General features: G+C 41.3%; 1 protein-coding gene across 8 annotated transcripts; it reads left to right on the forward strand.

Annotated features, from left to right (window-relative positions):
* Positions 1–255: 255 nt before the first annotated feature.
* On the forward strand, positions 256–16625 carry LOC143270060 (uncharacterized). Of its 8 annotated transcripts, none has more exons than XM_076558660.1 (10): positions 257–715; positions 3733–3845; positions 4588–4758; positions 7429–7559; positions 8202–8267; positions 10925–11009; positions 13782–14164; positions 14256–14394; positions 14987–15123; positions 15994–16625. In XM_076558660.1, the coding sequence occupies exons 5-8, from the start codon at positions 8260–8262 to the stop codon at positions 14329–14331; spliced, it is 552 nt and encodes a 183-aa protein (XP_076414775.1). In that variant the 5' UTR covers positions 257–715; positions 3733–3845; positions 4588–4758; positions 7429–7559; positions 8202–8259; the 3' UTR covers positions 14332–14394; positions 14987–15123; positions 15994–16625. The 8 variants fall into 8 exon arrangements, 2 of the variants coding, with proteins under 2 accessions (XP_076414775.1, XP_076414776.1); XR_013046937.1 differs by having other exon boundaries at positions 260–715; positions 8144–8267; XR_013046938.1 differs by lacking the exon at positions 13782–14164 and having other exon boundaries at positions 8144–10808.
* Positions 16626–22854: the final 6229 nt, after the last annotated feature.

Here is a 22854-nt window from a genome sequence, read left to right on the forward strand (position 1 = left end):
TCTTTTTGGGTCTGGGTTGGCCCACTCAGGATGAATTTTTTTTTCTATCTCCATCAGGCCAGTCTTAGGGAGGTATTTTCTCATGGCTGCAAGACTGTAAGTACCTGACCCACCAACCAACTCCCCCAGTGTTTTGCTTTGGAGGTCCTGCAGGTAGCTCTACTACAAAATTCCAGTTGACAGTGCTTTGCGCATGCTCTGAGCATGGTAAGCTTTCGTTACTGGAGTCTGACATGGGCATGCGCAGAGCACGCGCACGGGGTTCACAGTTGCTGAGCAGCATTGTGTGCCAGAGTAGCTGTGTTGTGAAGGACACACTGAACCAAGGATCTGCGCTAGCAGGATGGTCCTGTGTGTCAGTGGCAAGAATTTAGCAATGTTTTAAATTTTTAGTCTACCAGTGTTCTATTTTTTCTGTAGGGTTTGGGAGGGTGCGGGTAGGTGGGGGCGGGGGAGGGGAGGCAGGGAGAGCCTGCACAGCCTTAGGGCTGAACATGCAGGAAGACATCAACCCAGATGCCCTTAGTATTCAAGCCCCAAAGCGGGCTCGCTGGTACATCTGCCTGTGACGACGACGCAAATTTCCCCTCTACTTGATCGAGTATGACCCAGTGGGGAAGGTACAAAGGGCGGCCAGCGCGGGGGTCTTGGCTTCAATAGAACGACTGATCAACTGCCATGGATACCGCGTGAATGGCCAGTACACAAGGCGCAGGTAATGGGACCTGGGGAGGGGAGAGGGCCAGCAGGGACAGGAACTGTTGGTGACAGTCAGGGCAACTAAGGAGAAACACACCTTCCAGGACTGTAACCTGAGGGAGGGGAGAGGTCATGCTTAGGCTCTTCTTTCACTGAGCCCAGTGGGGTTTGTGCCTGCTTTAGGCTTCCAGGCATCTGGGACCTGCCCAACTTGGAAGGGCAGCTCCTAGGCCTTTTTTAAGAGAAGCAAAACAAAGAACTTCAGTTAGTTTACAAATCCTTTTACATTGTCTCTTTTAGAGCACTTTATTGGGTGCTTTAAAGTGATTTAGCTGATGAAACTACATACATTTTATTTTTATGCGTATACTTAAAATTTTTTTTAGATTTATGTAGATGAGTGTTTTGCCTTCATGTATTTCCAGTGCACCACGTGCAAAAGAACGTGTTGGATCCCCTGGAACGGGAGTTACGTACAGTTGTCAGTGCTAGAAATCAAACCCAGGTCCTCTACAAGCAAAACTAGAGTTTTAAACACAAAGCCGTCTCTCCAGCCCTTAATGGATATTTTTTAATACTATGTTATATACAACACAGAAAATTGTAACATGAGATAAATTTTTACATAAAATGTCAACTTTAAGCCGCCCCCCAAAGAATCACTAAGAAATCTTACATTAGTGGGATCCCTGTTTGCTGAGAGATCATATAAGGAAATTTTCAGTTGGAACTATGACTCTGACCCCCACTCCTTTGAGTACATGTTGTATGTGTGTTGGTACATATGTGAAGGCTATAGGTTGACATTATCTTCCTCAGTTGCTTTTCATCTCATTAACAGAGTGGTATGTGTGTGTGCACATATATCCCACACACCTGCAGGTGAGTATGTGAAGGTCAGAAGAAAGCTATATTTGAGAGTTGTATTCTGCTATATTGTGGGTTCTGGGGGTTGAACTCAGGCCATCAGGTCTGCTGGCAGGTCCCACCACCTGATGAACCACCTTGTGATCCCTACACCTCATTTTTTGAGGCAGGTTCTCTCACCCAAATACCCACTAGGTGTGATTTATTGTCTTGCAGTATGCTCATTCAGCTAGACTTGCAGGCAAGCAGGCTTTGGGGATCCTCCTGTATCCACATCCCCAGCACTAGATTTTCAAGGTGCTGGGGGTTCTGAAATCAGGCCCTCAGGCTTGCCTGGCAAGTACTTTACCAACTGAGCTCTTCCAATCACCCCAGCCCTTCTTTTCTGTTTCTTATTTCACACTATGTTCTAAAGGGGAACCAGAGACACTTAACAGTAGATTTTCCATAGCCCATATGCTTCTTGATAATCTCTGTAGTTCTGAGTGATTACTTAGTCTTCTAAATGAGAGCATTATACAAATAATAGAACAATAAATTATATTTTCAAAATATTCTTTGCTTAACAAAACACATTCTTTAAAAACACTAAATTTTCCAACTGTATTTATCCATTCTGTCAATCCATTTATTCCCCACATGGAACTTAGATATCTCCTATACAGCATACACATTCTACTATCTCTCAAGACCCTCTCATTCTTAAAATGTTTATTTTTATCTGCCCATTCACCCTCCTTACATTCTATAAATTTAAATATTGAATACAAAGACCCATGTTCATTTGAATCCTGATTTTCTTTTGGCTTAAAGCTTTTTGAAAATCAAAGCAAGGGAGCTATGATGCAGTGGATTATCTCCTTATAGAGATATTTGCCCAATTTTGGTGTGATGGACACATTGGAGGGTTTAAGGCAAAGCACTATGGCCTGCTTTGCTACCATGGTGTATGGATTATCAGGGACACTCTGTCTAATGTCTGAGGACTAGGCTGTGTCCCTGTTGGCAGCAAATATAGAAATATTACTTTTGGGCATTGAGAAATGAAAAAAATCAAAGTATCAATGACTGAGGATTTAGATTTTTTTGTTGTTACTGCTATTTTCAACTTGTTTGCCTTTCATAGTGTTAATAGCTAAAATTTACATAGATACAAGTGAAATGTAGAATTGCCATGGGCCTGTGGATTGTATCATATTTCATTGTATATAAGGCACAGTGGACTGCATGATAACCTTTTATTTTGTATAGCAGCAAAGTTAAAAATATTGCCAATTGTAGTCATAAAATATCATGGCAGAGATTTTAGCAATGCTAAAATGTGAAATAAAGAGTAAGGTAGGCACAGTGGCACTGACCTGCAATCCTGCCTACTGGGAGGATTACCAAGTTCAAGGCCATCTTGGGGAATATAGTTTTAAAATATTGTAAACATATTTGAATAAAAAAATTGTGTCTTCAGAGTAGGTAGAATTCTGTTATTTCTCTTCATTGAAATATTGTGTTTGTTATCAGTGGGAAGACTAATCATTATTGTATCCACCAAACACTGAATGTCAGGTGCTGGAAGCACTTGTCCATGCTCTTGAAGATGTGAATTGAAGCATCACAGTAGGACAATGTAAGATAGCTACAGTGTTGAATCCCCATCCTGTGCATGGGGAAATTGAGTTATGGAGTGCATAGGAAGCCTAATATATAACATATAATATTGCCAATTATAGTCATAAAATATCATGAATTATAAGTGGCAGAGATGTCAGTGATGCTAATATGTGATATAAAGAATAAGGTAGGCACAGTGGCACTGGCATACAATCCTACCTACTGAATACTACTATATATAATATATAACTAGTTTATAACAGCAATTAGAGTACGATTTAAATCCAAGCTGAATTCAGTCTGTTAGGTGTTCTGTTATTCAGACAGGCTGCTCTGAGGAAGACTGAAACTTGTGATAGAGCACTTACCTTAAATGGATCGGCCATGCCCTATATCCCTAGCACAGCAAATGAACACTTGAGTAGAGAAATAAGTAAATAATAAAATTCCAGTTACTTCTCTTACATCAGAAGGAAATGAATTTTGCTATCTAGTATTTACACTTGAATGTGCCTCTATATTGTAAATTGTAATTTCCTAAAATGTCCTTTCAATTTTTAGACATCATTCCATTATGCCTGTGCACATAATCATCCAGACGTGGTAGAATTGTTAGTATCCAAAAGGCCTCTATTGATGTCCAGGATGATGAAAGCTGCACACCCTTGATTAAGGTAGCTATTGGACAGCAGTTTTGGTATGAATTGGATTAGATCTTGTCCTTGTTTGATTTTTTTGTTGCTATGATAAAACACTGACCAAAACCAACTCGGGGGGAAAAAAAATGTTTATTTGGTGCCCAATTCCACATCACAGTCCATCATGAAGGGAAACCAGGGCAGGAGCTCAAATCAGGAACCAGAGGCAGGAACTGAAGCAGAGATCATGGGGGCAATGCTGCTCTTCCATGGCTTTTTCCAAGGCTTGCAGCTTTCTAATACTAAACTGGACTACCTGCCAAGCTGTGCAACCACCTCTAGGAAGAGGTGCCCTCCCACATCAACCTCAATCAAGAAAATGCTCCACAGACTTTCCCACAGCCCAGTCTGATAGAGGCAATTCCTCAAGTGAGGATCCCTCTTTCCAGGGATCTTCAGCCTGTGTCAAGTTAGCAAAACAAATGAACAAGCAACCTCCCTCACTATAACAGCAACCAACTAGTACTGATGAGATGCTTTAATATCTAGGTGTATTGGCACACTCCTGAATTTCTATCACTTGGAAAGCTTTGGTGGGGAGATTATGAATTTAGGCAAGACTGGGGTACTTAAGAAGACCCTGTCTCAAAAAGAGAGGGAAAATATTCATATCCTAAGCAATTTCTCTGATCTAAGTGTAACTATTCAATGCAATTTTAGAAATATTTATCTTGACTTTCTTGAATTGAAGATCTCTTTCTTTATACAATACCAACAGGCCACACAGAGGGACAATGAAGAATTCATAACTATATTACTGATTCAGGGTGCTAATCCCCACCTGAGGGATTTAAGTGGGAATACAGCCCTGCACCATGCCATTTCCAGAAACAACACAATTGCCAGAAAACTGATGGACTACAATGCAGATATTGAAGCAAAAACTGAGGTAAAGCTCATTCAATGTCATTCCCAATGTACTTCCAACAATGACACTCAGATCCACCTATCACATTCCAAAGCTCAAGTAGTCTCAACGAATCTGGTCAGAGTAAAACATTTTTCTCCAAATATGTTTTTTACATTTTTATACATAGTTTAAAGGAACACAGTGCAGCCTACTTTGTTTCAGAATCGGGCTTAATTTTAAATTTAAATAAAAGATTTGCCCCCTGCCACACTTCACATACACACAAACAATAAAAATAAATTAATTTTAAAGTTAAATGTCTGTAGAATTAACAGATTTCTGTTGAAATTAAGAAGTTACTGATGTGGTTTGTCTCTCAGAGATAAGGCTGGAGTGGAAAATTAAAAAGGCCACAGGCACACAGGCAAATTTGATCATTGAAAAAAACCTACCAAGAAGACATTTTTTTTTTAATTTAACTTGTTCAAATTTTCTATGAACTTAGGGAATGCTATTCAGGCTGTGAGATAATAATTCTCAGTTTAGGGAAGAAATAGTTTGGAAAAACAGACTGAGAAACTGCTCCAGAGGGGCCACTTGAGCTCACTCATTGAACAATGGCACACCAAACCTAGATGCCACGAGATAGGGTTGGGCCAATGGAGGCACATCTCCATGGAGCTAAGAAGCCTGGAACCAGTGAGTGTTTGTGGAGAGTTCTGGAGAGGAGTTGTGCTCACAGGCAATGTTGGAGAGGGCAGTGGTTTGTCAAAAGGAAGGGTTCAGCTGTGTGTGTGTGAACCTGCAGCAAGGGATGGAGAAAATCTGTCCTTTGTGACTCATTGTTTACAGAGTCTGTGATTAATTTTCAGTTGAGAAGCATGTAGATTTATAAAGTGTAATTTTTTTCTTTACACTGTGGGTTGACATCATATACACTTGCCTTATTTGAAGAAAAATACCAGATGCACAGTTTTTAATGCAGAACGATGCAAATACACATTCAGAGGTTGAGTCCAATAGGTACTGTTTCTTCTTTTTTAACAATCTTGGTGCTGTTCTTGAGAGTGACAGTTGCTTAAGTAAGGAACACTAAAATGATAGGAGGAAGATTGGCTTCAACTCAGAGACCCACAGTGAGTGTGAGCTGGAAAAGGGACTGTTCCAACCAAACAAAAAGAACAGTGTGCATCAGGACTCAATTTCCCATAATCTGATTTGATTATGGATTGTCGACTAGTTAAGGAAACCATATTAATGTTTTTACTCTGAAAAGTTTTAACTTTATTATTTTTAACAGTGAAATTTGTAATCATTTCAGTCTTTTCATTGTTTCTTATATATTTTCCTTTAAAATGCTGTGTTCAGCATAGTTTTTGAAAATTACATTGTCTCTTTAATTACTCATTCTGCTTTAATTGCTTTTGAGCAATCATGACAATTAAATGTGATTACCAGATAGCATACTCATGGAGTATCTAATATCAACATGAATGTCCCCAACATACTTGTATGTTTTAAATTGACTTATTTTAGTTGTTTAAATGTTTTGCATGCATTCTTTCTGTGTAGCTTGTGTTTGGGAAGGCCACAGACATCCAAGAGGGCTTTGAGTCCCCTGGAATTGCAGTTCCATATGGTTGTCAGCCAAGATGTGGGTCCTGTGAATCAAACCCTGGTCCTCTACCAGAGCAAAAAGTGGTATACACTGCTGAGTCATCTTTCCAGACCCCAGAATGAATATGTTTGTTATGCACATGATCATAAGCAAAGGCCATGATATCATTAGTAGAAATTATTAGCCAGCCCCACGGTCTTTGCTGATATCCTGGAGCCTAGGTCTCATTAGCCTGCCAGTTTGACACACTGAAATGCAGAGAACTTATACAAGGAAGAACATGAATAGGAGGCTGGACATGTTGGTGCACTCCTCTAAATCCCTGCACTCATGAAGCAGAGGCAAGCTGGACTTTGGTTTCAAGGACACCCGGTCTCAATTGATTTGGTGCATGGGGGAAGGCAAGAAACATGGGTGCCACAGCAGAAGTGTGGAGATCCAAGGATAATTTATAGGAGTTGTTTCTCTCCTCTCACCATTTCCTCAGGGTTCAAATTGGAGTTGTCAGTCATGCTGGCAAGTGCCTTTATCAGATTAGCCCTCTCAGTGGCCCTCCGATGTATGCTTTGACGGAAAATATATTAGTATTAATATACAGACACACACACACATACATGACCACACACCAAAAAGAAAACAAACAAAAAATATTGAAACCAAACACAAACACTTCAGTGCCAACAGATCACTCTGCCTGCAGGCATAATGACCTGGGATCCACCCCAGAAAACACAATTGCCAGCAAACTGCTTGACTGCAACACACATGTTGAAGCAAAACTCAGGGAAAGATCATTAAACATCATCCCCATTGTACTTCCACCAATGACACTCAGATCCACATATCATATGCCAAAGCTCAAGCAGTCTCAATGAAACTCTTCAGAGTAAAACCCTTTTCTCCAAGTCTGTTTTTAATCTTGGTATACACATTTAAAGGAACACAGCACAGCCTATTTTGTTTGAGAAGACATCTTCATTTGAAAATCAAACAAATAATGGTTTGGGGCCCACACACACTTCACATACATACCAAACCTAGGAATTAATTTCCAAAACCAATAAAGTTCATCCTCTAACTTTCCATTGCAGGAAAGTGAAACACAGCTTTTCTCCTGGATACTGAGATCTCCACTTTAAAGAAGATCAAAAGTGCGATGAACCTGTCTTCTTGTGAGGAAGTAATAACTGATAGCTGCAAAAGAAAAGAAATATATTTACTGGTAATTCCCACTAATTTGACATGTAACATATTTCCTTGTGAGAGGAACGATGCCTCTGTGTTCCTATGTCTGCAGTATTGCAAATAGTGTCAGAGAAGAGGAACCCAGCCTGGAACATTCCTTCACATCCTTCATACCCTCACTTCTGGGAACCCACAAGCTAATCACCCTCTAAGGCATTAGTTCTCAACCTTCCTCAAGCTGTGACTATCTGATGCACTTCCTCATGTTGTGGTGACCCTGCACATAAAATTATTTTCCTTGCTACTTCATAACTGTAATTTTGCAAGTGTTATGAATTATAATGTCAATATCTATATTTTCAGAAGGTGTTTGGTTACCTCTGTGAAAGACAGTCCTAGGATTCCCAAATGGGTCACTACCCACAGGGTGAGAACCACTGTTTACATGGGTATGTGATAGTAAATTAGACTATGCAGACAAAAATCAGAAAGGGAGCTACTTGCATCAGAGAGACAAGAACATATACAAATGCAGAAAATAAATATTAGAGAATCATGCAGTAGCTAATGTCAACAGGAATGTACCTAACTTACTTGTATGTCTTCAATTGATTATTTTAGGTGTTTAAATGTTTTGCATGCATTCTTTCTGTGTACCTTGTGTGTGGGCTGGCCACAGACATCCAAGAGGGCTTTGGATCCCCAGGAGTTGCAGTTCCAGATGGTTGTCAGCCAAGATGTGGGTGTAAGTAAACTGCAAAAACTCTGGGTTTGGTGTCCCAGGTTTCAGCACTAAAATGTTAGCAAACTGATGGCTGAAACTGCAAGGAGACAGTTCAGCCCTAGACGGGGAGGATTTCCTGATACCTGGAGTTACTTAGAACAAGAGCTCTGCTCCGAAGGTGTCCTGGACAACTGAGGCTATTCAGCACAGCAGTAATGGCTGAACTGGAGACAGTTCAGCATTGCAGGTTGAGGTATCCCAGACACCTGGAGCTACTTAGAACAAGAACTCTGCCCTGAATGTGTCCTGGACACTTGAAGGTGTTTAGCACAGCTGTGATGAACTGCAAACAGTTCAGTCATAGAGGGCAAGGTATGCTGGACACCTCGAGCTACTTAGAACAAGAGCTCTGCCCTGAAGGTGTCCCAGACACCTGAAGCTGTTTAGCACAGCTCTGATGGCTGGGACTGCAAAGAAACAGCCCAACCTTCAAAGGAAATATTTCTGACCTCTCAGGAGAGTCAGGCCTGGAACTGCTGAAGCAAGGAAGGGTATCCTGACTCTTCAGGAAAGTCAGGGTATCCTGATTCTTCAGGAAAGTCAGGATATACCTGGTATGATGGGGGATGGTCTCCCCGCAGGACCCAGCAATCCTGCTCCTCTCCTGGAGAGCTACAATCTCAGGTTAAGTGTTAACAGCTCTCGCTCAGTCCACTATGGGATGTCCCAGCAAGGTTCTTCTGTTCAGTTCCCCCTTGCTCAGTCCACTATGGGACATCTTAGCAAGGTTCTTCTGTGCACCAGTCAATGAAGGTCTTCACACAAAACTTTTGAGAAAGAGATTTATTTGGGAAGGAGGAGTCCAGGAGAGTAGCTGCCTCCACCAGGGTGGAGAGAACAGCTCACAACTGACCTGACGGGAAGGGTGGTTTATGTAGGATGTCTAGGGGCCGGAGTCAACTGTGATTGGTTAGTTTATTTTCTGCCCAGGGATTGGCCAGTATTGTGAGCAATGGGCAGAGATGGCCCTGATTTCAGGGCCAAACTGTGTTTCTCTCACTGACCTTACTTAGCTTTCTGTCACTACCTCTAAGGCCAGGGCACATTTCATTCACTGACTCTGATTCTAGGGGCCAAGAGTGTTTCTTTGGTACTGGTTTCAGAATCAGGGCATGTTTCCTTGGTTCATTTCTCTGGCTCAGGTCCCAAACACAGGCTGTGTTTCTTTCCCTGGTCCTGGGCCCTAGGGCCAGGATTCTGTTGTCCTGCTCTGTGATTGGTTGATTTCACAAGTCAGTTGGACAGAGGCAGAGATGGCTCTGTCTGAGATGAACTGTGTTTCTCTCATTGGCTTTATCTAAGCCATCCTTCCCTAATTCTAGGCTCCAGTGTCAGGGTGTGTCTCTCTAGCCAGCCTGTTTTTCCTCTGTTGGATGCTGTGAATCAAACCCAGGTCCTCTGTGAGAGCAAAAAGTGGTATACACTGCTGAGTCATCTTTTCAAACCATAGAAAGAATATGTTTCTTATGCACATGACCATAAGCATAGGCCAAGATATCGTTAGTAGAAATAATTAGCCAGCCTCAGGGTGTTTGCTAACTTCAGGGACCCTAGGCCTCATTGGCCTGCCAGTTTGACACATTGAAAAGCAAAAACTTATAGGCAGGAAGAACATGAATAGGAGGCTGGGCATGTTGGTACACTCCTCTACTCCCTGCACTCATGATGTAGAGGCAGGCTGGTCTCTGTGAGTTCAAGGACACCCTGTCTTAATTTATTTGGTGCATTGGGGAAGGCAAGAACCATGTGCACCACAGCAGAAGTGTGGAGGTCCAAGGATAATTTAGAGGAGTCAGTTCTCTCCTCTCACCATTTCAGTCTCAGGGATGAAATTGGACTTGTCAGTCATGCTGGCAAGTGCCTTTATCAGATTAGCCCTCTCAGTGGCCCTCCACTGTATGCTTTGACTGTAAATATATTAGCATTAATATACACACACACATGCCAAGACACCAATAAAAGAAAACAAACAAACGAAAATGAAACCACACACAAGCACTCCAGTGCAAGCAGATTACTTTGCTTCCAAGCATAATTACCTGGGATCTACCCCAGAAAACACAATTGGGGGCACACTGCTTCACTACAACCCACATGTTGAAGCTAAACCCAGGGAAATATCATTCAACATCATCCCCATTGTACTTCCAGCAATGAAACTCCGATCCACCTGTCACATGCCAAAGCTCAAGCTGTCTCAATGAAACTGTTCAGTGTAATACACTTTTGTCCAAGTCTGTTTTTAATATTGGTATACACAGTTTAAAGGAACACAGGACAACCTGTTTTGTTTCAGAAAACGGCTTCTTTAGAAAAACAAACAAGTAAAGGTTTGGGGCCAACACACACTTCACATACACAACAAGAAAATAATTTCCAAACCAAGAAAGTATATCCTCTACCTTTCCATTGCTGAAAAGTGAAAAACATCTTTTCTCTAGTAGTGCAATCATGACTTTAAAGGAGATCAAAAGTGCAATGGACCTGTCTTTTCTTGTCAAGGTAATAACTGATAGCTGCAAAGAAAAAATATATATTTACTAGTAATTCCCACTAATTTGAAATGAAACATATTTGCTTGTGAGAGGAACGATGTCTCTGTGTTCCTTTGTCTGCAGTATTGCACATAGTGTCAGAGAAGAGGACCCCAGCCTGGAACATTCCTTCACCTCCTTCATACTCTCACTTCTGGGAACACACAAGGTAATTACCTTCTAAGGCACTAGTTCTCAACCTTCCTTAGGTTGTGACCATCTGATGCGCTTCCTCTTGTTGTGGTGACCCTGCACATAAAATTATTTTCCTTGCTACTTCATAACTGTTATTATCCTAGTGTTATGTGTCATATTGACAGTATGTGTGTATTGAAGAGATCTTAGGTGACCTTTCTGAAGGTGAGTCCTATGATTCCCAAACGGGTCACTACCCTCCGGTTGACAACCACTGTCTCAATGTGTATGTGATATTATATTAGGCCTTTATCAGCTTAGCTCTTTCACTTATACTTTCACTGAAAATATTTTACACTAATACACACAAGAAAAAATACACACTCACTTCATCACCAGCTGTGTACTTCCCTTGCTAGCCTAAGTACCTTGGTTCCCATCCATAACTAACAGCAAGCATCTCACGTACACAATCCCAGCACACCTCTATCCATATTGGAGGCTGAAAGTAGAACAACTGTGAATCCTATAAGCCAGCCAGAGTGTAACACACAATCAGCAGAAACAGTAAAAGACCCTGTCTCACCTAATAAAGGGGAGACCCCCTCCTGTAGGGTTTTACTTTGGCCTTCACATATGTACACACGCACATGCTCACACACACACACACACACACACACACACACACACACTAGTATTGCACAAACAAGCATAGAACTGTATGCACACAAGGCTACACACACTCCCAATTTGTAAATAATTTTTAGAATCATGTGAAATTATCTACTTTGGTAAATAAATGGTCTGTATACATTCATTAATACTCCTGTTGTAAAACTAACAGTTCAGGAAAATATCCTTAGGGTCTTCTCACTCATTTTCAGTGTTTCTGTTTTTTTCTTGTGGCGTGTGTCCCAGAAAACTATCCTTGTACCATGTGGCCTATGCATTCCCTTTTTATACCTGGCTTAAGCATACTTAGTTAATGAGGAAGAAGCAATGAGTGAAACATGTGACATGTGAAAATGTGTCTGGGTGGCTTGAGAGTTGGCTCAGCAGTAAAGAGCACTTACTGCTCCTCCAGAGGACACGGATTCAGTTCCCAGCACCCACATGGCAGCTCACAACTGTCTGTAACTCCAAGATCTGAACCTTCACATAGACATACATGCAGGCAAAAGCACCAATGCAAATAAAATAAAAATAAATAAATTAGAAAAAAAAAAAGATGTGTCTAAGTCTGACAAGTATCACATGCTTTCATGGGTCCAAGTTGTCATTCTCAATGAAACCACTGAACTGAACATTTTCACGTGATTCATTTGAAGAATTTAGACACACATGTGAGATGTATACTCCCTTATCTTTTTTTCTTTGACCAACAATGCTTCTGAAGCTTTAATCATCTCTGTGTTATATTGATGATGCTGGGTATGTTTTCGAATGTGTGAGTTTTTCACATAAGTAGCACATACCTCCTCAACCCTGATACCAAAAGGTAAAAGTAGACTGCTAAATTAGGAGTGTCAATGAGATGTCATGAATGACAAAGACCTGGAGTCATTATATGTTGTGGAATAAAAGTCAGTGAGGTTTTCCATCTGCCAAGCAGCATCGAATACATTTTCAAAACTCATACTTCCTAAATGTACCTGATTAAATCAACTGGTCTTCTTTGTATGCTATCTAAGCCAACATTATGGAATTGCTTCACCTGTTTTTGGCATAATCCTCTGGGTAACACCCCTTCAGTGCCTCCAATGTATCCTTGAGGCTTTGTTCATGTCACTCATACTGTAATTAGATGAAGGTTCTATTACTTTCTATTGCCATGCCCAAGGCAACTCCTAGAAGGAAAGGTTTGTTTGGAGTGAGGCTTATGGTCCCAATGGGATGCATACAGTTCCATCACCACCATAGTTCAGTCAGGCAGGCATGGTGCTGGAGCAGCAGCTGAGAGCTACACCTGACTCACACAAGAAACAGAGAGCTCCCTGGAAAAAGCACAAGTCTTCTGAAACCTACAGATGAACCAACAATGATACAAATCCTCTGAAAAGGCCACACCTCCTAATCCTCCCCCAGATAGTTCCACCAACTGGCAGCCAAGCATTCAAATATATGAGCCCATGGGGGCTGTTCTCACTCAAGCCTCCAGAGAGGTGCTGGGGCAGGCCATTATAGCTATCCTCCATGTATAACAATAGCCATAGTTAAGGAGTAAGAACTTGGAAGGCATCTCCCAGAATCCTAACTTGCAGCTCCACAGCTCCCCTCTGCTGTGGGTAGTGACACATTTTGCTCATGCATTTCAAAATCACCCTCACTGTTCTGCTGTCCCAGGAACCTAATGGGCAATTGTGAGAGGTCATGGGGAAAGCATTAATGCAGTGCAGAAGAGAGAGGTTCCTTTTGTTCCCAAAGCTCCTCATTGTCACATCTTCTTAATCTGGCCAGAATGCAAAATCCCAGTCATACAGACAGGAAAGGACACATCTTGTCCTTTTCTTTTTACAACTTCCCATTATACAGAGAATGACAGTGTCAGGTAATAAAGAGCAGAAGAAAAGAAGGCATAAAGCTGAGCAGATCCCCTTTTAAGATTTCTCAAAACTCTGAGCCTTTTACTCAAACAGAAAGGAAACAGAAGTTACTGGATATCAATGGCTGTTGTGATAAAATTAGACTGAGAAAAGAAACATTTGGGGGCTATAAAACAAGACCCTGACATTAACAGATCAGTCTTAAAATGAATAAAATCAGTGAAATTGTTAATGAAAACTAACGTCTCAAATTTTTCTTAAAGGTTGAAAAGAAGGCAAAAGTTTTACTTCTTATACCCTGTGATCCTCATATTACTATTCTCCAGCCTTGTGTCCATTTAACATCTACATGCGATGGAGATGGAGTTGACCCTGTTGGTCACAAAAATGATGCGCGTTCAGCCCAGGATACTGTTCTGGATCCCATAATTACTTTAGATATTTGCACTGGGCATGCAATGGGGAGACCATATGCTGACCTTGAGCCTGCTCCTGGTCACCACACTAGTGACACCATGGACCCTTTTCAAACACTGGCCCAGTTCTTGAAGCTTGTCTTAGAGCAGAACACAAGTGTAGTAGATTCACTACTGATCAGGAATCTTCTCTCGTTCATGTCCCATGTGACACTCCAGAACCTACACAGGTTAGCAACAAAATTTTTGATTCTGTAAATACAGCTGACCACACCAGCTATACAGTGAACATCTCTATTAAATCTATTCCTCCTCTGGCAGAAGACATGCTGCTGCTCCTGATATCATCAGTAATGTGGTTCCTGGCAGTATTAGAGTGCCAGGATATGACACTTAATCAATCAAGTATTCCACAGACGAAATCATTCAAGAGATCCCAGGAATCAAAACATTGGACAAGGTAAGTGAGACCCCAGAAATGGTTTAAAATAGATGAAGAGTTTTGTACTAGAAATTTAATTCTTTTTGGCACTAGTATATATGATTAAGAAATTCCATGCTTTATATAGAACTTTTAGGCATTTTCTAGCACCAGAAAAGAATTGATTCATTTTTTTCCAATAATATTGAAAATATATCACATAAAAATAACAGTTTAGTCCAACAAAAGTGCCCAAGTAAAGCTGGTAGGTTCACAGTTGTCTCCTATTCTGGAACGAGGGAATTACTTTCACTCCTAATGTGAAACTTGTGTTTTCTGAATGGCTAAGCAGAGAAATATAACTGTTAAATGTTAGTTTCTATTTTTCTGTGTGCATACTCTGTGACTTATGAGTATAGCATCTTCTTGGAAACAAATATTTCAGAAGAAGCAACATCTGAGAATAGAACCAACAAAATGAGGCTCCACATTCTCACACCTTCTCAAACACAATGATACTAATGTCACTCCATAAGATTCTACTGATGATGCCACTGCTACTGCTGATCCTGATGATGTCACCAGTGATGTTCTTGATGATGCAACTGATAGTCCTTTCTTTTCTTTTTAGTTGCTGCTGAAGCTGATTATTAATTCTCTGAAAGAAAAACACAACAAGTGACAATCTATCAGGAAGATTTTACAAAAAGTAGACATTGTTAACTTAAATATTTTCCGAAAGAAGACACAGGATATATAAAATTCTGTGTACGTATGAAATATTTTCCCATCAAAATGCATTATGCAAATATTTTAAGCTGTTTCTTGGTATTGTACAAACTGATCACCTGACCTCTCAGTGATATGTTTAAGGGGAAGGATTTTATTTAGACACCAGAGATAGAACAGTTAGAGTGATCTGGAAAGTCCAAAGCAGAAGGAGATGTTGGCTGAACATAGCCAGCCAAGTGGACCTGGCTAATGATAGAAACAGAAACAGCTCAGAGAGGCAGAGAGAGAGAGAAAGAAACAGAGGAGGAGACAGAGAGAGGGAGAGGAAGGAACATGGAGACAGGAGGAGAGAGAGACACAAAGAGAGAGATTTATAAAGAGACTGAGAAGGTGTGAGAAGGGATGCTTGTGAACTAGAGGGAGTTTAGGGTAGGGGAGGAGGGAAGAGGACCTAGGACACTAGCATAGACTTTGAAATGCATAACAAGTACTTGTGACCCTGAAGCAGCCTGGAGGCTAGCATGGGCCTCATTATGGTAATATGCACCACAGGCAGCCATTTTCTCTACTGCCAGTCATAAGGGAAATGACACCTTTGGGTAGAGATTCACAAGTTTTTGAGGAATGTAGACTTCTATCTACCTTCCAGAAATCCTCCTAAAGTCCAGGTTGAGCCCATTTCTGGATATCTGGGCCTGCCCTTGGAGTTTTGGGAATTGCAGTTTTCTTTGGACATAACAGGCATCAGTGAATTTTAGTGGATTTTCCAAGTCACAAACCAGCCTTGTTGAGGTTCACATATTCAAACTGCTCAAACACAAGTGAAAACACCCCCAAGGGCCATATTGTCCTTAACATCCACAGAGTCCAAGTGTGGTTGCTTACCTGCGTTTCCTTTTCCTTTAGTTTGATGCTACAAGCTGCAAAAATATACAAAGGAGGATTGCAGCTGATGATGACAAAGCTAATACCTGGAAGAAGCCAAGGGCCTTCGAGAGGTCAAGCTGAGGCTCAAGGAGCCTTGGTGATATTTGGCTTTTGATTATCAGCCATTTCCTGCTATGAGTTTCTTGTGTGCTATTGTAGCTTTTCAATCATTTATTGGGAATCATTTCCCCTCTCCTAAAAGAATATTTAGATAACCTGTGCGCTAACAGCTATGCTCAGCCAGAACCCCAGTTCAGGCCTCCCTGTAATTTTTATCACTGGCAGCATCTGGACAGGTCCATTCCCAGATAGAGGAAAGTACCATATCAAAGATACCTCTGTACTCTCTAGGAACAGACTTAAGCATCCAAACTACCCATTTGAGAAGGCCTGGCAGATGTGCCAATTAAGCTTAATTTCCTCCTTTCTCAAATCTTACCTCTAGTTCTAGATCTTCCTTTAACTATCACCAGAGGAATCACAGGTTGCCTAGCAACCAAGCAGTTTCCCCCACCTTGCAGAAAAAAAAATGGCAGAGAGCTTGGACAGATTGGAGCCACAGGAAAAAAGAAGACAGTTTTATTTTCTCTCATTGACCTAGCAACTTATAGATTCTTTTTTTTTTTTTTTTTTTTTTTTTTTTTTTTTTTTTTTTTTTTTTTTTTGGTTTTTTCGAGACAGGGTTTCTCTGTGTAGCTTTGCGCCTTTTCCTGGAACTCACTTGGTAGCCCAGGCTGGCCTCGAACTCACAGAGATTCGCCTGGCTCTGCCTCCCGAGTGCTGGGATTAAAGGCGTGCGCCACCACCGCCCGGCATAACTTATAGATTCTTAACATCTTCTACCAATCAGGTTTAAGATTATAGTTGAGCATATTAAATCTCTCTACTTAGACGTTGCCTGAATTTAGCTCTTAGTTAATTCATTTCCCCATTAGTCACTTTCCTTTTGGGTTGCAAATTATTAACAATCACTGCCCTTCTATGTGATTCTTATCACCTCTCCATTGACCCTGGAAGCCTGGCTGTGCAGTGCCAAAAGATTACTGCTTGTAAGTGTATATATACTGGGACTCCCAGGGCACAGGAGGACCAAGGAGAAGATTTGGAAGAATAAATGACTGGACCAAGAGCTCTGTGTGCTGAGATTCTATTTCACAAATAACCCTTGCCATTCATAGTTCTCTCTCCTGAGCCCCTGGGGTATATAATATTAAGGCTGGTCCCTCTAATATTATACAAGAAATTTTATGACATTCCATCCCCCAGCACGCATTAACTGCACAAATTCCCTCACTGAGGAGTGGGGCTTATGAGCTCCTTGCTGTGTATGAAGGTGTCCTGGACACACTTTTACAGTAATCATCTACAACCTCTGCCTCCGTCTTCCAAAGTAGTCCCTGAGCCTTGGAGGGTGTGATTCAGACATCCTGTTGAGTTATGCATTCTCTAAAGTTTGGCCAGGAGTGAGTCTGCGCATTCACCACAGCCCACTGCATAAATAAATGTCTCTGATGATTTGTAGCTAGAGTTTTCCTGCCTTGCCCACAGTCAGGACAAATCTTTGTCACCCGCCAGTCCCACAGCCGCTCAGACCCAACCAAGTAAACACAGAGACTTATATTGCTTACAAACTGTATGGCCATGGCAGGCTTCTTGCTAACTGTTCTTATAGCTTAAATTAATCCATTTCCATAAATCTATACCTTGCCAAGTGGCTGGTGGCTTACCGGCGACTTCACATGCTGCTGGTCATGGCGGCGGCTGACGGTGTCTCTCTGCCTCAGCCTTCCGCTTCCCAGAATTCTCCTCTCTCCTTGTCCCACCTACTTCCTGCCTGGCCACTGGCCAATCAGTGTTTTATTTGACATACAGACCATCCCACAGCAGATGAGGGATGATAGTTGTCCTAATGGACAGGTACAAGCCTGAGTATTTAGAAGGCAGCTTGATGCCATGTAGTTTTAACAAAACAATGGAGCCTATTGTGTGGAATCAACACATCAGCCATTAACTCAGAGTCACAATACTGTATCAGGGCTGCATTAAGGAAAGAAATAAAAGCACTTCTACTTGGAGTCCTTCAACCAAGAGCAAGTCCAGGTTTGGATTTTCTACTTCATGCTCCCTATCTTCTCCCATCTGTCTGGTGCATGACTCTGAGTCTGTGCCTGTGTGAAGAAGTCTGTCTGTCCCTGACTCTTTTTTTATCTGAGTCTGTGCCTGCATTATGTCTGTCTGTGTCCGTCTGTCCCTGTGGTTGTCCCTGTGTGTGAATGTGAGTGTCTGTCCCTTTTGTTATGCTCTCTTTTATTGAATTTTATTGACCAGAAGAATCACACGGGGGAAGGAGTGGGATACTTTACAGAAATCATTCATGGAGTCTTACAAGGGATTAAGCCAATATCTTCAACTTTTAAACACCAATGTTTCTCCAGCAATGCTACTGTGTTCAATAGTTTTGGTGGATATTCATTGAAGAAGAGTGTTTTCAATCTCTATGTTTGCTATATTCTGCAAATGATACACATGAATTGTTCTGGATGAGGGCATAGAAGAGAACATAAGATTGAAGTTAAGTATTAATTTAGGTTGTAAAAGTTGATTATGTGGGAAGTCCAAGTAAAGTAATGGTGATTGTTACATTGTTCTCTTAAAAGTGGGTTTAACAATCAGTTTAAGTACACAGTAGGGCTCACAGTCAGTGGGAGGTGTGGGTGAAGAAGCATCTGGTTTACTGCCATCCTGGAGCCCCCAGCCATCTGTTTCTTGAGGGAGCAGAGGAGGAAAGTTGCTAGGAAAAAATAGATTATTAATACGTGTCCTGTGACTGCCAGAAAAAAAATCTGGCTGTACTGACAAAGTTGAATGCACACGGCAGAAGAACAGATACACCCTTCATTTGGACATCTTGGGAAACTGGAGGGTGGAGGCTCCCAGCTGCTGAACAGACCATATATCCTGCATAGGTGGCCACTTGAGCCTGCAGAGATGGTACCAGCTTTGTTGTCCTAGGAGCCTGACAATCAAAGGGGTGCCAAGGATCACGGTGTAGGATTTTGTCCACCTGGTCTCAAGAGACTTAAGTACTAGGAGTTTGAGGAGTACTTGGTTCCCCCAGGGTGCATGGGGCAGGCTCAGGGGCAGTTAGATCTATTGGTATGGGGGCAAGGAGATAGCTACCAGCATGTGAATGGGAAGGGACCTTAGAAGGGAAAGGTAGGGGAGGTACCCAACCAATGAAGGAGTTTGGGCTGGGAAGTTGGTGATTAAGGAAGAAGGACCTTCCATAAAAGGAGCTCAGAAGGGCTTAGGCCTGTTGGAGAGCATGGGGTGGCTCAGAGGAAGGTAAAGGCAATGAGGAGATGCCCTTGGCAAAGCCAAGATAACCTGAGTCCAATGGGGAGCTTGGTGAGGGGTTATTTGATGAGTCCATTGGCCCCCTCCACCTTTCCTGAGGATTGTGGATAATAGGGGATGTGGAGCTTCCAGGAAATGTTGAGAGCTTGCAACATGAGCTCCATGACCCTGGAAGGGAAGGCTGGCCCATTGTCCATTTGTATGGTCTTGGCAGGCCAAATCAAGGGATGATCTGTTCCAGGAGTACTTGAGCCACCCCACCTGATGTTTCCCTGGATGTGGAGAAGGCTTCTATCCATCCTGTGAAGGTCTCAACAAGAGTTAGGAGATAATGGCGTTTGGCTGAAATCAATCTGCCAGTTGTCACTTCATTGGTGTCCTCAAAGTTGCTGTAGACAATGATGTATCTGGAAGACCCCTGCATATTGGCCTTGCCACAAGTCTGGCAGGAGGAATGAACCTGTGAAATACAAGCTTAAAGATGGGTGAGATCAAAGAGGGGCTCTAAGAGAGGGAACAAAGTTTTGGGGCCTACATATAAAGTCTGGGGAATGTCTGAAATGAGGGACAGTGCCTGGTCCTGAGGGAGGATGAGGCAGATATTGAAGTAAAACCATCCATCCTTTGTCTGCATGGCCTCATTTTTCAGGGGGTTGTCAGTCTCCTCTGGTTGTGATCTGGAGGGCCTCCAATAGCTTGGCTATAAGGGGACCATTAACTATGGGAGTGCCCTTGGTAGTGAGAAAGTCCCTTTCCCTCCAAAGGACAGATGGGTATTAGCTATTAAAAAGGCATATTTAGAGTCAGTATATATGTTAGCCCATTGACCCTTGGCTTCTTGGAGTGCTCTATTGAAGGTCATTAATTTGGCCTTTTGTGAAGAGGTCCCCATTGGCAGGTGGATCACTTAACTGTTGTAGTGGAAGTGAACACTGAATATGCTGACTGGTGGTTTCTTGATCTGTCTATAAGAGAGCTTCCCTCAACAAAGATGGTAAGTTGGGTGTTTGCAAGGGGTTGGTGTAAGAGACCAGGCCAGGATAAACATAAGACCTCTACAGCCTCTGAGCAGGAGTGAGAGGAAGTACCAAAGGAAGAAGTGACAGAAAGGAGGCTTGCAGCGTTTAGGGCAAGGATGAAGGTCAATATAACTGGGAGGGGGGGTCTAGAAACAGTAAGTGAAAGATTTGGACCTGTGATTGTCCAAAGAGAATGAGAGAGGGGTGCCTCATAATGTCTGAGAGGCAGTGGGGGGAGTATACCGGGATTGACTGGAACAGGGTACAAGGTGTGGAAAATGACAAATTTCAGAAAATGTGTCAAGACCTGGTCAATTTCAAGTTTTACAGAAAACAGGAATGTAGCAAGAATTTTTCCTGTGTTCTGCCCAGTCTTGTAGCCCTTAGGTCTTAAGTAAACACACAGAGGCTTATTTTAATTACAAACCTATGGCTCAGGCTTCTTGCTAGCTAACTCTTACAACTTAACTCAACCCATTCAAATTAAGCTGTTTGCCATGTGTCTTTGTGGCATTACCTGTCTTCCGTTACATCCTGCTCCCCTGGCAGTGCTCATCATCCCTCTGACTCCACCTTTCTTCTTTTTGTTTCTTTGCTTGGGTTCACTACCTGGCTCAATTCTGCTTTGCCAGAGGTCATAGTGGTTTCTTTATTAACCAATGGTAGCAACACATATTCACAGCATACAGAAAGACCACCCCACAGCCCTTTTCCTTTTCTGTCTAATCAAAAGGAAACTTTTTATTTTATCATAGTAAAATGACATATAAAAAAACAGTTATCAAGCAAGAATTACAGTACAATATCTAGTCTATTTGTATCTGGCAAAATTAAAGAAAATATTCTATCATTTATCGTATATTTGTGAGTGTAAAGTTTCATATCTAATTTACCTTTTATCCTAAACAAGGAAAACTGTTATTATAACTATCTAGTCTTCAACTCCATCAAAGACCTGAGAAGGATATAATATTATCTGAGTAAATGGGAAGTGCATTGTAAGCAACTTCCAAAATTCTAGAAATAACAGAGACATCTGGCTGCCTGGACAGTCAACCAAAATTCCTCTGTATCATTGGGGAATGTATCTTCAGCCAAAAGGCCTAGAGTCTCTGGCATACTTTTCAATGAAGCAGAAAATTTCAAGGACTGTTCTGCCTAATTGTGAAGTTCATCACTCACTTTCCTGTGTTCTGCAGAATGTCTCACAGTTTCTTCTGCAAAGCATGATCCTGGAGGATCATCCCTTTTTGTTTTGGAAAATTCAGTGGTCATTTTCCTATGGATCCTCCATGTGCAGTTTATACAACATACTCTCAAACACTTCAGGCAAGTGCAGTTTCTTGCCAAAATCTTTTCCTTATTATAAATAAATTCCAAAATGAGTTTCTTAACAATGTCCATCATTCTCTTTTAAGTAATTGGTGCTGCCAAGAACAAACATGTCTCACTGTCCAGAAAAGTCTAAGTTCTTAAAACATTTTAAATGCCATATTCTGGAAGTCTTTGAAGTGTTTGAAGATTACCTATGTGATTGAAATATGTTTGCATATCTAGCAAACCTAACTAACATGAATATGTTTGATTATTATAAATGACTATTAATTTATATTTCTTTTTTTTTTTTTTTTTTTTTTTTTGGTTTTTGGTTTTTGGTTTTTCGAGACAGGGTTTCTCTGTGTAGCTTTGCGCCTTTCCTGGAACTCACTTGGTAGCCCAGGTTGGCCTCGAACTCACAGAGATCCGCCTGGCTCTGCCTCCCGAGTGCTGGGATTAAAGGCGTGCGCCACCACCGCCCGGCTTAATTTATATTTCTTAACTATACATTATATTTTAAATGAACTGTAAAAACATAATACCTTAAACAAGAGTAAAAATATACATATAGTATAACAAAATTAACATTAAATTTACATCAATAAGCCAAAATTCATACTAATGTAAAATATCTAAGATTAGTTGTTGGTTTTTTGGATTAAAGTAGATTAAATAATCTACTCTTTTATCTTATCATTTCTATATCATATTCTCTCTTCTTCTTTTAGAAAGAGATCTCTCAATTTAACTCCTTTGTTTAGCCTTTTTTTTTAAAACTATGACCAATAACAGTTTATAACAAACTACCCTTAAATGAAAAACAAATATTCACCATTTTGTAATATTTGGGGATAGTTTTGTAATTTGGGCATAGTTTTCTATACTACTTCCTGCTGATTGGGGGCATTGGTAACCTTATGTGGATCCTGAGAAAATTTATAATTATGGTCAAGTCCTAGTGGAATAGTCTGTGAGGCTTCATCATCTCAGCCAGTTGCCTTGAAGCTGTTCTAGATATTGAATCATCTGAAGACCTCTCAAGGGGTCTTTCCCAATGGAGACATATTAACCTGGAAGGAATTCACAGCTCCTCATCTTCTGTGGAAACAAAAGCAGAACCTCTTTTCCAAAGCAACATATCCTTAGA

Source organism: Peromyscus maniculatus, chromosome 22, assembly GCF_049852395.1.
Source record: "Peromyscus maniculatus bairdii isolate BWxNUB_F1_BW_parent chromosome 22, HU_Pman_BW_mat_3.1, whole genome shotgun sequence".
In the NCBI taxonomy this organism is placed as follows: domain Eukaryota; kingdom Metazoa; phylum Chordata; class Mammalia; order Rodentia; family Cricetidae; genus Peromyscus; species Peromyscus maniculatus.